At 36.4% G+C, this 19,620-nt stretch overlaps 1 protein-coding gene across 1 annotated transcript in view; it reads left to right on the top strand.

Annotated features, from left to right (window-relative positions):
- Positions 1-17,059, top strand: part of LOC139777660 (sodium channel protein Nach-like) — a 197,930-nt gene extending 180,871 nt beyond the window's left edge. Inside the window, exons 10-11 of the mRNA XM_071715222.1 lie at positions 16,597-16,703; positions 16,771-17,059. Coding sequence (XP_071571323.1) covers positions 16,597-16,703; positions 16,771-16,901 — 238 coding nt within the window. The 3' untranslated portion in view covers positions 16,902-17,059. The remainder of the gene's footprint in view (positions 1-16,596; positions 16,704-16,770) is intronic.
- Positions 17,060-19,620: the final 2,561 nt, after the last annotated feature.

Below are 19,620 nucleotides of genomic sequence, written 5' to 3'. Positions count from 1 at the left end.
TTATACTTACAAATTTTAATTTTTATAAACAAATTAGTATATAGTGTTCGCTTAGAATAACAATAATCAAACAAAGGGCTTGCGAACCAGCAGGATGTTTATGCTATCGTGTATATATATTTCGAAAAATGACACAAACGTTTCGGCCATAACTGTGGCCTTCTTCAGTGTAATAAATAAATAGTCGTTAAAATTTAAAACATACCCCCCTACAGTAATAAAAACGCCCTTCGCTTACAAAATCAGATTATAAATCCCCTTACAACAATTCATGTTTGTGTCATTTTTCGAAATATATATACACGATAGCATAAACATCCTGCTGGTTCGCAAGCCCTTTGTTTGATTATTGTTATTCTAAGCGAACACTATATACTAATTTGTTTATATTCACGCGGGCGTTATGTTGCGTTTTAAAGTTCCTTTTTTTAAATATATCAGAACTTTTTTCGGGGATTATTCTTGCTCATTACTTAACGAATATATTAAGTTAATGAAAGCGTGCATCTCTTTGAGAATTAAAATTAGATTTATAAGATCGTGCATTAGATTGGATGTGATCCCTGCACACATAAATTTGAATAGAGCCAAAAGTAGCATTAAACTTGTGCAAAACGAGTGCATTAACAGACTTAACACGATCACTCACAGGTACGGTCTATCCATTCTAAGGCTCGAACTGAGTGATGCGTACAAAAGCTTACAGTGCGTTAGATATGATATGTACAGAGTTTACAAGTCGATCTCCAATGTATTTCCTCCGGGGATCGGGAATGCCTTCTTTGCTCGCCAGGAAATTGTCGAAAGTCATCTGTGGCACAGCCGAAAGGAAAGAGTTGACAAAAAAATAAGTTGGCTGACGAAAAGCTCTCACATACGTAAGAAATCGATGATATGTGATATTAATTATTTTTGTTCTGACGAGGCAAACTCGGTGGATTCTGACATTCCGAGGAAAAAAATTTCTTTTAACAACCCGGGGCCGAATGTTTGTCATGTTATTCTTCAGGCTAATAATTTCAAACAAGAATCTTCTTTAGATTCTCCTCAGCATGGTTGGTTTCGCAATCTAAGCACATACACAATCCCGGATGAAATTGTCTACCTGTTACAATTGGGGGAACGGTTCGGGGTTCCGATTAATGAATTTGAAATGCCTAAACTGATTACTGAGTTTATTAAGCACATAGAGGGTAACATTAACAAATGCCAAGAGTCCATTCGAGGGGCGGTCAGAAACGAATCGGTATCGTTACTTAATAAAATCGCTAACAAAAAACTTACGGTTACTAAGAACGACAAATTGATTTTGGGATGGATTAATTCCACTAAAAAGTTTATTAAGGAACATCCAGAAATTCTTTTTACAAGAGCTGATAAAGGCAGTGTCACGGTGGCTTTGGACAAGGTCGAATACGTAAGGAACATGGAGTTATCACTCTCGGATACTTCCTTCTACGAAGTAATTAAAAAAGATCCGGTAAAAAAACTTTCGAGTGAGTTACACTCTCTAATAACAAGATGGAAGAATAAGGGATATATTGATCACTCCATGTACAAAAAACTTAATTGTACGGACGGCATCCTACCAAGAGCTTATGGATTGCCTAAAATACACAAGCCTGGCAATCCTCTCAGAATAATCGTGTCATCTATTAACAGCCCTTTGTATATGCTTGCCTGCTGTTTACATGAAATTTTGTCTAAAGGTGTTTCGGAATCTCCTAGCCATATTAAAAATAGCTACCATTTGATTAACAAATTAAATGGTACGCCGTTCGACTCCAATTGTACATTAATATCATTGGATGTCGTTTCACTGTTTACCAATGTTCCAACAGACTTGGTGGTAGACAGTGTTACTAAAAGGTGGAGTGAGATTTCGAAGCTCACAGACATTCCGTTTGATGAATTCATAATTGCAATCCGACTGATTCTCAACTCGACATATTTTTCGTTTAATAACAAATTCTACAAACAAATTTTTGGCAGTCCAATGGGCTCTCCCCTATCACCGATAGCGGCGGACATGGTCATGTGTGACCTAGAGCAGGTTGCAATCTCACAACTCAATTACGTTCCACAATTTTATTTTCGATATGTTGATGACATTGCAATGGATGCCCCATGTAATGAGATCGAGAATACATTGGAGATCTTTAACTCCTTGCATGAACGGTTGCAATTTACGTGTGAAATCGGACGGGAGGGCAGACTTAATTTCTTGGATGTCACCATTGTAATAGAGGATGAGAGGATTATTTTCGACCATTTCCACAAACCTACTTACTCTGGCAGATATTTAAATTTCAATTCGAACCATCCCCTTTGTCACAAAAGAGGCGTAATATACGGTCTCACAGATAAGATCATCTCTCTGTCCCACCCGCAGTTTCATAAGAAAAATTTAGAAGATACGATTAACATATTACTTAATAACGGATATCCGCTTGGCTTTATTTTTTCTACGATCAGAAGAAGGATTAAATTCCTTGCTCACAATACACAACCTAACAGTCAATCTGTTAAGACTTCGAATTTTACTATTCCGTATATAAAATCTATTTCGGATGGCTTTACAACGTTAGCCAAAAAAATTAATTTCCGCCCGGCTTTCACGATTCCGTTCAAGTTGAACAAGTTTATCACGACGGGTAAGGATATATTAGAAAAATCGGCACACTGTGGAATAGTGTATAAGATAAGTTGTGTTGATTGTGAGGCCACTTATGTAGGGCAATCGAAAAGACAGCTTAAAACCAGGATTAAAGAGCATAAATCCGACATTATGAAGAGAAGCGGATCTCCTTCAGTCATTACCGAACATCGCCTCAAAACGGATCACAGATTAGATTGGGAAGGAGTAAAAATCTTAGATAATGAACCCATATATAATAAACGTCTTATCTCTGAAATGCTGCATATTAAAAGACAGAGTGAGGGTCTTAATAAACATAGTGACACGGAATTATTGCCAGAAGCGTATCTCCCGATTCTTAACGCTCTCCCGCCTTGCTGATTCCCACCAAGGTTTCGTTCCCCTACCATACGCAGTCCCCTCCACATGTTCCTCTCGATAATGCTCTGACTCTCGCATTTGACATCTGACCGAACACAGCCAAACATGGGTCTCTCGAGGAGCGTTTCTACGGTTGAAGGTACTTAAGAATTGAGTGTATACGTTGAATTCAACTTCAAATTAGATATTTCATTTCACTTCTAAGGATAAGGATTTTCAACCTCAGTCCCTCCTTACCAACGCAATGTGTGGACAAATTAGAGACGTATTCTTTCTCGATCGACTCAGGGAAGGCTCGTATTAATAACCAGACACGATGTTACGTCGACGAGCCGTTATCGGACGTGAGACGACAATTGTAAGGACGATGTAAGCGAATGGCGTTTGAATTGTTGTAAGGGGATTTATAATCTGATTTTGTAAGCGAAGGGCGTTTTTATTACTGTAGGGGGGTATGTTTTAAATTTTAACGACTATTTATTTATTACACTGAAGAAGGCCACAGTTATGGCCGAAACGTTTGTGTCATTTTTCGAAATATATATACACGATAGCATAAACATCCTGCTGGTTCGCAAGCCCTTTGTTTGATTATTATTTTAATTTTTATGTTTATTAATATTTATTTAATCATATTGACAATTTTTATATATTTATAAATTTTAAATATATATATATATATATATGTGGCAGCCGTCGTCAGCCACCAGGGCTGCGTTCGGAAACGTCACCCGGGTATACACGGGTATACTCCCTTCTCCTTCTAACTCGCTGAGATAGAAAGAGAAGGGAGTATACTCATGTGCACTCGGGTGACGTTTTCGAACGCAGCCCTGTACCCCTATTCTGTAACTCTTAACGACAGTGTCGGTATCGTTATGTTGTCGTTGCGCAGGTATACTATATGTGAAAAAAGCTGCGCAACTGTCGTTATGAGCACATAACGACGCATAACGAGTTACAGAATCGCACTACTGGAAGTAGCGGAGAGTTCGATTCACGATATGACGCGTTGACAGGTTAAAACGATCGATACATTCTGTCAAGCCACAGTTACTCCGGCTTGTTTGACAGGACTCGCGTCTCCTAGCAACCAAGTTTCGCAAAAAGTCTCCCATAGATAGATGACAAACTCGTATTTAAAATGCAACCACGATGTAAATATAAAGGCGACCGAATTTACGGAAATTCGGCGACTCGGCGAATTGACCTTTCGATACACATAAAGGATCAAATACGCCTCGCATTTTTTAAACTAAAATTCCTCCTCGTCTCGACGAGGAAGGAATTACCAAGAGGCGCAAGATTCGCCCTCTTCCTCTTGACCAGATCTTCGCGGTCAAGAGGAAGAAGGTTGCGCCAGCCGCAGCCCCAGGCGCTAGTCGCTCCATGGTAGGCGCTCAGACGCCTCCTCCAGGCGCTAGCTGCCCAGCTATCGGCGCAGGAAACCTGGCTCACGGCTCAAAGCCGTCATCAGCCGGCGCAAGGCGCCCTACTCCCGGCGCAAGGCGCCCTACTCCCGGCGCCACTGGCGCCAGTCGCCCAGCCTCCGGCACTCCTCCGACTTCAGGCGCTAGCCGCTCTTCGTTGACTCCCGGCGCAGGTCGTTCGACCTCTCGGCCCTTGCCGACTCTCGGCGCCAGACGCCCTGTCTCTGGCTCCTCGCCAATCCTCGGCATAAGTCGCCCAACATCTGTGACTTCTACACCACCGAAGAAGAAACGGCCCTTCGAGGTAGGGACATCGACGCCGGATTCCGGAGGATCAACGCCGCCGAACCTGTGGGTCCTTCCTCCCCTCATATCTCCACCCCCGTTGTCACCTATAAGGAGATCCACCGAGGGGACGCAGACGTATCAGGCGGAGTTTCAAGAGACATCGACGCAGACGGAGGCTTCTGATTTCGGCCAGATAGGAAGGAGAGAAGTTGCAACGCAGACGAAGCAACGAGGAGACCAAGGACGGAGAAGAAGATAATTTATCAAACAGGGAAAGAGGCAATAAAAGCCGGCGCTCTTTAGATAATTTATTGTAAAGCAAGAAAATTACACATTAAATGCTGTTAAAATAAAATTAAAGTTTGAATAAAAAATATTTAAAAAAATAAATAATAAACAACAACAACAAAATAAATAAATAAATCTTAGTGATTATTAATCGGGACGGCGCTTCGTCCAAATATATATACAATATATATATATATATATTGTTTATTATTCTCGACAACAATTGGCAACCAGTGTATGAGAACCGACTTTACGACGTTTCGACCCTCAGGATTGGGTCTTTATCGAGCAATTTGAATGACAAACAATTCGGAGTAACAATAATTTGGTCAACGAGATTATGTGGATAAACTCCATTATGTGGACACATACAGGTCGTCGTTCCACGATGGTGACTTGCTCTGAAATCCTTCTGTGCTCGTTAATGATAGCACCCCTTCATGGCGGTCACACTCTCAAGATATAATGTATTCTGAGAGTCATCACCGACTTATTATATATAAAAAACCTTTTCCTCTTTTTTAATTTAATACGCTTTTGTACTTCGCTTATCAATTTTGTTTTTTCCAGCAATTAACTTATGATCATTTCTGTTAAATTTTCGTAAACACCAGATGTGTAAGTCAGGACAAAGATTTGATTTATTAGGTATCGCTTTTTATATCTTTGAAAATTTATTTTATCTCGTTGACCAAATTATGGTTACACCGAATTGTTTGTTATTCAGATTGCTTGATAAGAACCCAGTCCTGAGGGTCAAAACGTTCTAAAGTCGTTTTTCATACACTGATTGCCAATTGTTGTCGAGAATAATAAACATTTTCTGTTTAATCATTATTGGCGGAACAAACAATTATTTCTATTTATTAACATAAACATTTTTTTAAACCATTATTTTTTTAATGCAATAATTAAATTATTTATATTAAACCAAATAATTTCATTTCATTTCAATGGCGCAACAGTCCGAGTCGGACCTAGACCTCCCCCGAAGGGCCCAAAGTCATGTGCTTGTGGTACGCACGCAGGTTGTACACAAGCACATGGGACCTACAGTTTAACGCCGAATCCGAACGGCAAGGTAGAGGGGGTTTCGAGGCAAGGGATACTTCTGACGGGCTATCATTCCGTCGAGAAGGAGAGACAAGCGATACAATTTATTTATTTTGGTTCTACCAGGACTGGATTCGAACCTGAGATCTTTAGCAGACCAGTGCGCTGTCTGCTACGCCAAGCTCGCTCTCTAAACCAATTAATAATTTTTAAAATAAGTAATTTACCTGCAACTAATTATTTATTATTTAAAAAATTAGTAATTATTTCCCACTAGTTATTAATTTTCAAATAAGTAATAATTTATTTTTTTACAAACTATTAATTATTGTAGTAATAAAGAATTTATTTCTACTAATTATCAATTTGCAAAAGAAATTAATTCATTTTCGCCTAAATACTAATTTTCACGTAACTAGAAATTTTCTGACAAATTACTAATTTTTTTAGTAATGCGTAATTCACTTTTATCTAAATATTATTAATTTTTACAAGAGGAACAAAGGGAAATAGGAACGAAGTAAAAAAAGAGGTTAAAGAAATTCTAAAGGTGGTAGGAATAGAGGCGGAAGTGTGCTGTAAAAAGGTCATTGAAGATGGCGGAGAGGGAGGTGTAAGAATGACAGTAATAGGACTACAGGGACTGGAACAGAAAAGAAGGGTCATGATGGAGAGAAGAAGATTAAGAGAAAAAGGGATAAGAATAGATGATGACCTGACATGGAAGGAGAGGAAGATGAGATGGAATTTAGAAGACATTGCAAGACAGGAGAGAGGAAATGGTAAGAGAGTAAGGGTAGGATATGGAAAAATCCAAATAGAAGGAAAATGGTGGAAATGGGAGGAGAATGAAGAGATATTCAGATAAAGACAGGAAGGAGGAGGAGATTTGGAAGGTGGCATTCTGGAACGTGGCGGATATAACAAACAAGGATAAGGAGTTCTGGGAAGGGATAAAGGAATAGGACGTAGTGATAATGATGGAGACATGTTTGGATGAGAGGGGATGGGAAAAAGTGAAAGAGAAGATCCCAAGCGAATACAGATAGAGAGTGCAGATAGCGACCAGGAAGAACAAAAAAGAAAGGGCGAGTGGAGGCATGTTATTAGGAATACGGAAAGGAATAGAAGAGGTAAATGAAGAAAGAAGGTTGGAGGAAGAAGAAGGAAAAATCGAATGTAAGATAAGAATAGGAGAGGAAATTTGGAGAATAATAGGAATATATGTGAATAATGATATAGACAGGAAACTAGAAGGCTTGAAAGATTGGACGGAAGAGGAGGAAAAGAGGGTAAGGACTATAATAGGTGGAGACTTTAATGCTAGAACGGGTGAGGAAGGAGGGTGGGAAGAAGAGGACGAGGGAAGAATGGGAGGAGGAATGAGAAGAGCAAAAGACAAGAAAATAAATAGGGACGGTAGAAGGTTATTGGAATATATAGAGGAAAGAGGATGGATGATACTAAATAGAGGGGTGAAAGGAGATGAGGAAGGTGAATTTACATACACAGGAAAGAAAAGCGAGACAGTTATAGATTACGTTATAGGGGAGGAGGAGGTTAGAGAAAAAGTGGAAAGACTGGAAGTAGGAGAAAGAGTAGACTCAGACCACCATCATCCATTAATAGTATGGGTGAGAGGTAAGCTTAAGGAACTACAAGAAGAGATAGAAGTAGGAATGTTGAGGATAAGAAAAGTAATGGAGGAGAATAAAAATGAGAATTGGAGAATGACTAACAAGAACAGAAGAAGGTGGTGGGATGAAGAATGCAGGGAGAGAAAGAGAGAAGTGAGGAGAGAACTGAGAAAATGGAGGAGAGGAAAAGGAGAGGTGGAAAGGTATAGAGAAGGGAGGAGGGAGTACAGGGAAATGTGCAAAAAAAGAAGAAAGAGGAGAAAGAAAGGATGATAAGAGAGATAGGGGAAGCGAGAACGGAAGGAAAGGTATGGGAATTGATAGGTAGAGTAAGAAAGAGAAGGAAGAGGATAAACGAAGAGATAAAAATAAAACAAGTAGCTTCCTTCGCCAGTAAATAAATTCAAAACAGAAGTCGTTTTTGTTCGACTCAACTGGCCAAATAATTAATATATTTCAAAATCACAACGTTTCGACCGTAATTTCGGTCCTTCTCAAGTGATAAAATTAATCAAGCCATACATCCTCAAAAACCGCGTACAGAATATCCGTTACGTCGCTGACATCGTGCCCTAACTACATCATGCATACGTAAAGCTGAAAAGTGAAGTAAACTCCCGATAGCCAATAAGATAAAATAATCGTTCAGAAGTCACAAGATAAAAAGTTAGAAAAAATTGAATTAAATTAAAGCAAAAAATGTACAGAGTAAAATAAGAAGCTTACATATTCTGTGCGTCAAGACAAAAAATAAGAACAGTACAGCGTGGAACAAAGAAACGTCGCAAGCCATATCTGCGAACACATCCGTACAGCGTGACGGTCGAAGTCATACTGAAATGACCGATACAATAAGCGAATAACAAGATGTGTTCACAGGTAGAAACGAGCAGAACAAAAGTGCAGACTAAGTGACACTAATCACCCGGTTGTAATTCGCGGGCAGATTTTCAGTGTCTTTTTGAAGGTTGATTGCGCAATCGCATTTTTAAATAAAAAACATTTCTGAGATTTCTCGTTTCTTAATGCGTGTCTCTAGGTGCCTTTTTGTTTGACCAATGTATGCAGCGTTGCAATTGGCACAATCAATCCTATATATCAACTCAGTCTGCTTAACGAGCTGCAGACACGTCATAATAACAGTAATAGCTCTAGCGGTGACAATGTAGCCAGGGATCCTCTGAAATTTATCACTATTCCGTATGTTAAGGGTCTCAGTGACAGTGTTGGCCGTACAATGCGCGATGCAAAATTTAAGGTTCTCCTCACCATTCCTAAGAAATTGGATTGCATTTGTAGTGTATTCGGGATAATGAGTGACTCTAAAATTAGTACTAAGCTTATTTCTCTTTTCCCCCCTGACTAACACTTTATCACCAACGTCCAAATTACTTTCTCTAACCCTATTCTTCCTATCATAATAATCTTTACCCTTTAACTTTTCCCAGGCATCTCTTTCTCTTACTTCTTCATCCAAATTCGTTTGATGCTCTATTTCCGGTAATTTAGTTTTTAATTTTTTTTTGAAATAATAATTCTGCGGGTGTAACTCCGGTAACCGAATGCGGCGTAGATCTATACATTAGTAAAAATTTTTGGATCTTCTCTCGTCAATTCCTATTCTCCGCATGCGCAATTTTTAGCCTCTTTAAAAGACTTCTGTTCTGTCTTTCTACTTCTCCGTTAGCTTGGGGCCAGTACGGCGCCGTATGTGCGATTTTAATCCCGTTAGCACTTAACCAATCTTTAAATCGCTCGTTCGCAAATTGCGGTCCGTTGTCGCAGACTAGAATATTTGGGAATCCGTGTCTCGCAAATATCTCAAAAAGGGACTCTATTACTTTATCTGTAGTTGTACTTTTTAAAATTTGTACTTCAAAATATCTACTGTAATAGTCTGTTACCACCAAAATATTTTCTCCTGTCGGCAACGGACCCATTAAATCTATCGCAATCGATTCCCAAGGACCCGCGGGCAACTCGTTTTGCTTCAACGGTGGTCGCGATACAGTATCTTGTACCAGCTGGCATCCCTTACATGCTTTTACTGTTCTTTCGGCATCTCTATCTATTCCGTGCCACCAGACTTTGCTTCTTAGTCTATTCTTCATGGCCACTATTCCCGGATGGCCTTCATGCGCTATTTTAAGCGTTGCTCGTTTCAGTGATTCCAGGACAACTATCCGCGTTCCCCTTAAAACAATATTATTGTTACAACATAATTCGTTTTTTAGTATCCTAAATCTAGATTTTTCTAGCCTACTCCAATCTCCCGTTTTTATCGCTTCTCTTACGTCTTCTAAAACCCGGTCTTTCCCCGACTCATATTCTATCTCTTCCAACGTCATTGCTTTCGGCACGGCTTCTTTCGTCACCCAATATACCCACTCGGCATGTAATATTTCAGAAACATTTCTGCAAAATTCCATTTGAAATATTACATCTTTCATTAATATTTCAGAAATATTTCACGACCGTTTCTACATCATTTCGGCAATGTTTCAATGTCCGCAATTATTTCAAATGCGACCATGCTGAAAGATTTCGGCAAGATTTGGTAATATTATAAAATATTTCTCAAATATATCTACGAAATATTGCAGAAACACTTCAGAGATATTTCAAATACATTTTACACTGAGAAAAATGTTTCGTATTAGCAAACAAAATTTTCTTACTGACGCAAAAACTATTTGTTGATATGTGAAAAATAAAATATTTTATTACCGGAACAAAAAAAAATATATTAAGCCGTATATGTGCGTATAGCCGTCACGCGTTTGTCCGAAGAAATCCGCTCTCTCAGCCGGTCACCCATCCAAGTAGTATACCGGCGGCGCCTTGTCGCTTGACATCGATGATCGAACAGGGTAGTGGTAATCCTCTGACTCTGACGCTTCTTTCTTTCTTATATTTGCTTATTTTAATCAGCATAAAGCTGTCGCATAACAATATTAACAATACAGATATACGAATAAATCTTTTTTGCCAGTCAGCGTCGAATATTATTTTATATTAAATATTATTAAATATTTTATATTTTATATTTTATATTAAAAATTCCATATGACAAAATTTGGAATATCAGAAAATTCTTAATAAAAGAGAAAAAATGCAATAATTATATAATAATAAATTTAATTTTTTATAAGTTCTAAAGTCTGTCAGCAACTTTTCGGAAATATTACAAATGCAATGTTGTATGTGAAACATTCAAAAATATAACGCGTGCAATGCAAACGTAATAATAGTTTTATCATGTATCAGAAATGTTTCTAAACCATTACATCTGCAATATTTCTCCCGCAATATTGTAGAAAATTCACTGCCTGCAATTCAATTTTTTAGTACCGACGCAATCTTTCAGAAATTTTTTACAAATATTTTAAATGCAATGTTGCGTTTGATATGTTACAGAAATATTATTCCTGCAAAGTAAACGTAATAATATTTTTATAATACTTTAGAAATGTTTCTGAAATATTGCATCTGCTACATTTTTTTTGCAATATTACAGAAACTTACAAATATTATAAACAACTTTCTGAAAGATTTCAGACATATTGTTAATGCAATATTACAAAAAACATGGTGCAGGTACATTTTTGAAATATTTTAGATGCATAGTTACAAATGAAATGTTAATGAAATATTTCTGCATTATTTCCGAATATTTCAATATTTCAGCAACATAACATGCCGAGTGGGTACATATTCTTCATTTATGCCTTGATTTCTAGTTCCTATTTTCTTTTCCTCTGCACTTAATCTCGACAATGCATCCGCTATGTTTGTTTTCCCTTTCTCGTACACTACTTTATACTTAAACTGTTGCAGACGCAACACCCAACTTTCTACGACCGTGTAAGATATACAATCAAACAAGGGAAAACGCCGTAATCGGTCAGGACTGGATCTTGCTTGTCCGAATAATATATATTAATTTTAGAGTGACTTTTTACGTACAATTATTTGGCCCTTGGCAGACCACGCGCCGTTACTTCCGGACATAACGCAGTCTCAACCAAAGCCAGAACGATACAGTCACACGATTAAATTGATATCAATTTAATCATATTAAAACATACACAAGAAATTCGGATTAAACGATATGATATATCTATATATATATATATACATATACATATAGGATAGGATACTGAGAATATAAAGGAAAAATGTTGCGAAAAAATAACACCCCAGCCAGGATTCGAACCTGGACCTCCCTCATTCCGTGACGGGCCTCTCACCAATTCGACCACTGAGGCATGTGGTGATACTTTTTCGCAACATTAGTTATAAGGAAGAACGTCTTTTTCGGCGACGTATATAAACAATAAGTATGAAATTATACGACCGTGTAAGATATACAATCAAACAAGGGAAAACGCCGTAATCGGTCAGGACTGGATCTTGCTTGTCCGAATAATATATATTAATTTTAGAGTGACTTTTTACGTACAATTCTTTGGCCCTTGGCAGTCCTGACCCTGGGCCCTGGGCAGACGGCCCATCGGATATCCGTGTGCTGTCTGGGCTAGAGCGATCGATCGATTCGTGCGCCGCCCATGAGTTACCGTCTGGGCGAGCAATTATCTATCAATTCATTTATCCCCGCTCCCCCCTTCCCCTCTATGTGTGTATAAGGTTTTATCATATTTTCAGGTTTGCGAGATTCCCGTGTAATTTAAAAAATATATTAGGTACGTTAAGGAATTAAAAAATTTTGTTCACAAATTATTTCTTCGAAATATTATTAATATGCCCAGATAATAGAGCATGCCATGACAAATATGAGTCACATAATTGTAAATAGAGTTGCTTTTTGTTTGGTGAATTTTTGTCCATATTTAATTGTATATAAATTAAAACTGGCAATATATATAAGTGAACAAATATTCCTAAAGCATTGTCATCAAACAAATGGCAATCATTTTCTACTTGATACAATAGTGTTGTGCCGTAACCGGAAGTTGGTGCTCAGGGTCGGCACAGGATTCGGGAATTCCGGGTCGGAGAAAGAATTAACTCGTCGCACTGTGTTTAATGAACTAATTGAAATATATTTCTTGTGTCAAGTTAACAATTGTCGCGTTATACTTGAGTCGCTTAACGATTATAAGGATTAATGTGACAGTTATTGTGACGCACGTAAACGCTTAGATATTGATTAGCGACTGCCCGCCCGATCCTTCTATTCGGCGGTATTTATAATATCGGATCCGACATTCTGTTGCTAACTCGGGGGCTCCCGAGTTAGCGTGGACTTCTCGTTGTCAGCGCTTTACGCTGACCTTTGCATCAGCGCTTTCGGTGGTTCCGGAGTTGAACGCTCCTGGTTCCGGTGTCGGTTTGCATCGGATGATCGATTGTCCGATGCAATCGTCAGGTTTTTCGGCGGATGTCAGATTCGACTTTTGTCGCTAGGGTCGGATTACTTATAGGAGGCAACTCGGTGTTGCCAAGTACATTAATTAATCATTATAACGTTGTGCGCTCACAACAATAGCAATTTTCGGGCAACACACAGTCTTTGTAACACATATAAACATTTCAGTAAGTTGATAGCAAGATACGGACAAGAGTTGCTCTATCAAACTACTTTCATCTTGCGTTCATCTTGCCAACATATTGCTAAGAAGTGAGGTCATTTTAAAATTAAAAGAATATGCAAATGTCGGATCCTCCGATAGATGGCATCCGATAGGATCCGTTTCTCGTAAGTAAAATATGATGAACAGTGGATATAAGAACGATACCCAGACAGTACACGGATATCCGATGGACATCCATAAGACGTCCTTTAAGGATATTGAGGATGTCCATAGGCCATCCGTTTAACGTCCTTTGGACATTTTATGGACATCCATAGTATATCTGTTTATAAAATTAGTGGACATGCTTATATCTCTAAAACATGTCCACAGGATATCCGATGGACGTCCTATGGACATGATAAAAGGAAACATCCAGAATTGTAATTTACATTAAAAGGGTAAAAACAATAAAATATATAAATATTTTATAATAATATATTTATTTTAAAAATTATATAAAATATATACATATATGTATGTATATATGTATGTATCCACACACACATACACACATTGTTAAACGTATTGCACACGCGTATTGCAAATTGATTAAAGAAAACAGCAATTTGTACAAAATAGTTACAAAAATTAATGTTGAAATTTTAATAAGGTTGTTTACTCAAATTTTGTAAAAAAAATTCTCAGATTTTTTAGAAATTTTACTACAAATTCACACTTTTACATTGTTTAAAAACAAAAATGATTCAAAATGAGCAAAAATGAAATAAATTCACAAATTGCACGTGCAAATGCAAATGTTTACAATGAAGAATATGTTTTATTTTATTTTGCTTCTTTCCCTTCCCTTTCTTTTGCACGTCTTAGCCAAGTTTTAATGACTTGCTCAACTTCTTTTCAATTTTCCGCTGCTTTACACAGTAGAGCACTTTCTAAATAAAAAAAAAAACATAATATAGACATAATTATATATTTAAAATATAACTATAGTTATAGTTATTATACAGGGTATCTCTAAAGTCTGACCCAGCCCCATGGATCTCAGAAACAGCTTTAGATATGGAAAAATATTTTAGATAAAAGTTGTAGTATATTAAGGGGGACAGATGATAAAAATATGAAATTGACTTTGAGCGAGTTTTTCAAGGCCAGGTCAATGTGATCCATGTTTTCTTAAATAGAATATCCCATTTTTTATTGCATATTCTTGCCCTTGTCAAGACGTTTTCAAAACACTATAATAAAGCTCTCTTTTATTAAGAATTTCCTGAGATATTTTAAATTTTGTTATGATATTTTTAATATAAAATATGAAATATCTCGTAAAGTATTCACTTTTCGATAACTTTATATTTTTATACGCAGAATAATAAAAAGAATCGATTTTTGTAAAAAAAATTATTTGATTGTATTTTGTAGAAATATATTTAATTTTGCAATATTGCAAAATGTGAAAATTAATATTATTATTCGATTCTTTTCATTATTCTACGTAAAAAAAGTATTAAGGTAAAGTCATCGAAAAATGAATATTTTACGAGATATTTTATATTTTATATTAAAAGTAGCATAACAAAATTTAAAATATCTTAGGAAGTCCTTAATGAAAGAGAGCTTCATTATAGTATTTTGAAAACGTCTCGACAAGGGCTACAAGAATATGTAATAAAAAATGGGGGTTCCATTTAAAAAAACTTTAATCACATTGACTTGGCCTGGAAAAGGTCATTCGAGGTCAAGTCCATATTTTCATCATCTGCCCCCTTTATATCCTACAACTTTTATCTGAAACATTTTTCCATATCTAAAGCCGTTTCCGAGATCCAGGGCGCTGGGTCAGACTTTAGAGATACCCTGTATAAAGCACCGACAATACACATAAGAATTTACAAATATAAATCCATTTTCAGACGAATTTAGACTACTTATGCGTTTTAATTATATATTTGATGTTGTTCAGCAAGCTACTCTCTTGAGTAACGCAGATGTTGTGGTACAAAATATAATTCTGACTGAACTGTGAAATTTACTACGTTTAGGTTAGGTTAGGTAACGTGATAGCGTTACTTCTGTAGTAATTTACTCATTTACCCGGAGTGAATTATAAATTTACTACAAAACCCCGTTTACGCAGAGAAATTATCGTAAGTTACTACAGAAGTAACGGTCGTGTAAACAATTTTGCCATGATTGAGGTTATTCAATCTTGATTGTGGAAACTGCATATATATAAATTTTAATAGGTTAAAAGGATCTAACTCTTATATATCATTATAATAATATAGAGCCAATGGCACACAATACGATTTTTAGATGTAAAAAAAGAAAAAGGATTACCTTTGATATAAATAACGTATAATTTTCGACGTGATCAACGTGAGATCCCGGCCTGCCCGGCCATAGAAGGAAACAGAAAGAGATCGGGATCGGAATTACATGCAGATGACGTTGGGATAGAAAGATAGCATATAGATATACAAACTTGTCCATTTTGGGATATTCCTAGAATGTCCACAAATATATATCCTATGGATATCTTTATAAGGTCCATGGACATCCCGAGAAGAAGTGGACATAAAACGGACATCCATAGGATATCCTGTGCTGTCTGGGTACATAAATCACGAAACTGCACAACTTGTATCAGTTGTATCATGGAGTCCACTCTTATAATAAAGTGTGGCACACTTTTGGATTGATGGTAACGTTAATGTAATCTTATTTTAGTTAAAATACCTTAATTTACTGTTGAAGACTGATAACAAGGTAATTTGTCAATACATATGCAAGATGAGAGGTAGCTTTGCTATTGAAAACATGATAGCAAATGTATAGCATGCGCAAATATGTCTATAAGAGTAAAGCAATTAGATGCAGCATATTTGCTGCAGATTTGTTATCATACTTTTAAATAATAGCTTGTTTGCATCTTGCACACGTATTGAGGAATTACCTTGTTCCGTTTACTCTTCAATTCAATTGTTCGACTTGCTGGCAAAATTGCAGACATTTTGTTATCTAGGATGGTTAGAGCTAGGTCTTTTTACCATAAAACCTTTGTATATATTTTTTGATATCTCGAATATTTTTCGAGATATATCGAGAAAAGCAAAAAACCACTGTACATACATATGAGAAATAGTTTTACTCCTTACAATCGCCACAACTAAAAATTTCTAAATTCAGCTGTTTACCTCCCCTAAATTAATATGTAAAGTTTCATCAAAATCAAAATTTTCAGATTCTCGAGATTCTCTTGTTAGCTACAGGCTAATTAAAAAATATTCTGTGCATGTTTTAATAATATTATCCATATACTGTTGCAGTAACGCTACCAGCATACACAATCATAGTGTAATACATATATTTTTCAACGATTTAGTCGGTTTTCAATATCGACGATCAGTCAATTATAGTTGGCGCAATGTTTTCGGTAAGATAAATTCTTATGTAAAAAATCTTATGTATGAAAATAAATTAATATTTATCAATATTTACAGCATCATTTGGCGGCTTACTTGGACTATTTGCTGGTTTCAGTCTTATGTCTATCTTTGAGCTTCTGTATTTTCTTATAATACGTGTGATAACCGATGCATGCATCCATTCAACGAAACACAGCAATATGTAATAACCTATTCATCCTATTTAGAAATACTTAAGATCTAAAAATTAATTAATTAACTTGAAATTAAATTAACTTGTAAGATATATTATATTTTTTTCCATTGTCATGAAACTAAAATTTAATGTACAATTCTGTGTACAAATATATATCATAAATACTTATTCCTGATAAAATTTATAAATATATTTCCTGGTTTCTAACTAAAATAAAATATAACAATTTTTTTTTAAATATTTATTTTTTATTAATATTATTAAAACATAAAAAAGTGTGCAAGTAAAAACCTTCGCTCACAAAGCTCCTCTATGAGGAAGCTTGTATTTTATTGTATGTATAATTATTAGTATTTATTTGTTTTGGCTTCCTCATAGAGGAAGCTTTATGAGCGAAGGTTTCTACTTGCACACTTAAAAACTATAAGGAAGCAATGTGCAGGTTTCTACTTGCACACTTAAAAACTATGAGAAAGCAATGTGCAAGTTTTTACTTGCACACTTAAAAACTATAAAGAAGCAATGTGCAAGTTTCTACTTGCACACTTAAAAACTATGAGGAAGCAATGTGCAAGTTTCTACTTGCACACTTTTTTTATTGTGATAAGCTTTATTGCGACTAATATCTGTTATATTAGTCGATATCTCAAAATTTACGAAAATTAGAGCAACCACGGACATTTCTAAAAATAGCCAGAAATCGGTAATCCCTTCACCGATCCTTGCTAAATTCACCAACCTACCTTTAATGATACTCTATCTATAAAAAAAAAAATTAAGCTTGATATCTCAAAATTTGCGGAAATTAGAGCAATCACGTTGATTTTTTTAAACAGAAATCGGTAACCCCTTTATTATAAGCAATTTTTATTAATTCTATTATATTCTTCAATTTTTTCTACCCCTATTTCATATATAATTCTTTAAAATTTGGTTAATCAGTTCTTGAGTTATAGAAATTTCAGTAAACTTGACTGTTTTTTTTTTTACAGAAATTGGTAACCCCTTTATTATTAACAATTTTTATTAATTCTATTATATTCTTCAGTCTTTTCTACCCCTATTTCATATATAATTCTTTAAAATTTGGTTAATCAATCAATAATTCTTTAAAATTTCTGTTAAAAAAAACAGTCAAGTTTACTGAAATTTCTATAACTCAAGAACTGATTAACCAAATTTTAAAGAATTGTATATGAAATAGGGGTAGAAAAAACTGAAAAATATAATAGAATTAGAAATAGATCGATATCTCAAATATTGAGAAAGCTACAGCGTAAAACACACTTTTCTAAAAAATGAAAATCTCCTTAAAATCCATACCGGTCGACAGATTTTAATAAAATTAGAGGAGAGCATACTTTCTATGATACTCTATTTGTGTACCAAAATTCAACCCGGTATCTAAAAAATTGTAGAAGTAGATGCGTGTACAAAAAATCCGTACACACACACACACACACACACACACACACACACACACACACCCACCCACCCACCCACCCACATACCCACCCACCCACCCACCCACCCACCCACCCACACACCACACATACACACACACACACACACACACACACACACACGCATACATACTTCCGGACATTTTTTACTAATATGATTTCTCGACATTTTGGAACATTCTAAACCTATTTCCATCAAAGTCTCGAAAAAAAAATGTTTACCATCACAAGGCTTCCTCTATGAGGAAGCAATATCTTAGGCATTAATAATCACATCCCAGGAAGCACATACACGTTTCAGAAATGTTTTATGTTTTTCTGAAACGTTTTATAACCGATTTCTAGAAACGTTTCTCATGAGTAAAAATGTCCATTCGAAAAACATTCGATGGAACGTTTCTTTTCCGATAAAATAACGTTTAAAAAACTATTATAGAAACGTTTTTTTAATGATAAAGAAATTTTAAAATTCCTACTTTTCACGTCTTTTGAACGTGTTTATGACGTCTTTGAGACATATGTGAGAATGTTTTAGAAGCTTTATGCACGTACCATCTATGACGTTTATTCTTTTTCGAAGAAATTCCTGAACTGGTGCACATTCGTGCAATAGGTTAGAATGAAACAAAATATACTTGTCTCACTCTAACATTACCTATTACACTATACTGATACATGTGCACCAGTTCAGGAAGTTCTTCAAAACAGAACACATATAAAACGTTCTTTCAATGGCCACGTTCAACACAACGTTGATTTCGCAACTGTTGGAAGTTTTCTAAGCTTAGATTTGTCCGATGACAAATAGATTAAGACCGGTAGGACAAAATTAGTTTAAGTAAATAAGTGGGTATATGTGATTCCCCCCGTAGCCCTCGGCGGGGGAACAGGTGGATAGTAGAAAGGGAGGAAAAGAGTGTCGGAAAAAGGTGTTATGGGGGAGAGGGAAGGTGGAGGAAGTAAGGTAGGCGTGAAGGAGGCCGAAAGAAGGTGGAGTAAGTGGAGGCGAGATGGAAAGTAAAGCGGGACGGCAGAAATCTGTTGGAGATGAGGAAGGCTGAGAGAGAGGTTAAGTTGACGAACTTTGAAGAGAGGATGCAGAGAGAGGAGCAAGGCTCAGGACGGGAGAGGACAGAGGTGAAAGGAAAGGAGGAGAAAGCGGGGAGGCACATGCAGCAGGTGTGGTGATGTGGAAGAGCGGTGCGGCAGAGGATGCGATCGGGTGTGACGGGGGGAGAGAAGAGGTGGAGAGGCCGGGTGCTGGTA

The sequence above is a fragment of the Temnothorax nylanderi genome, unplaced genomic scaffold (genome assembly GCF_030848795.1).
Source record: "Temnothorax nylanderi isolate EJ_2023f unplaced genomic scaffold, tnyl_v1.0 TNYL_tig0157_pilon, whole genome shotgun sequence".
NCBI classification, from domain to species: Eukaryota; Metazoa; Arthropoda; class Insecta; order Hymenoptera; family Formicidae; genus Temnothorax; species Temnothorax nylanderi.
This window is presented reverse-complemented; position numbering and strand designations above follow the sequence as displayed.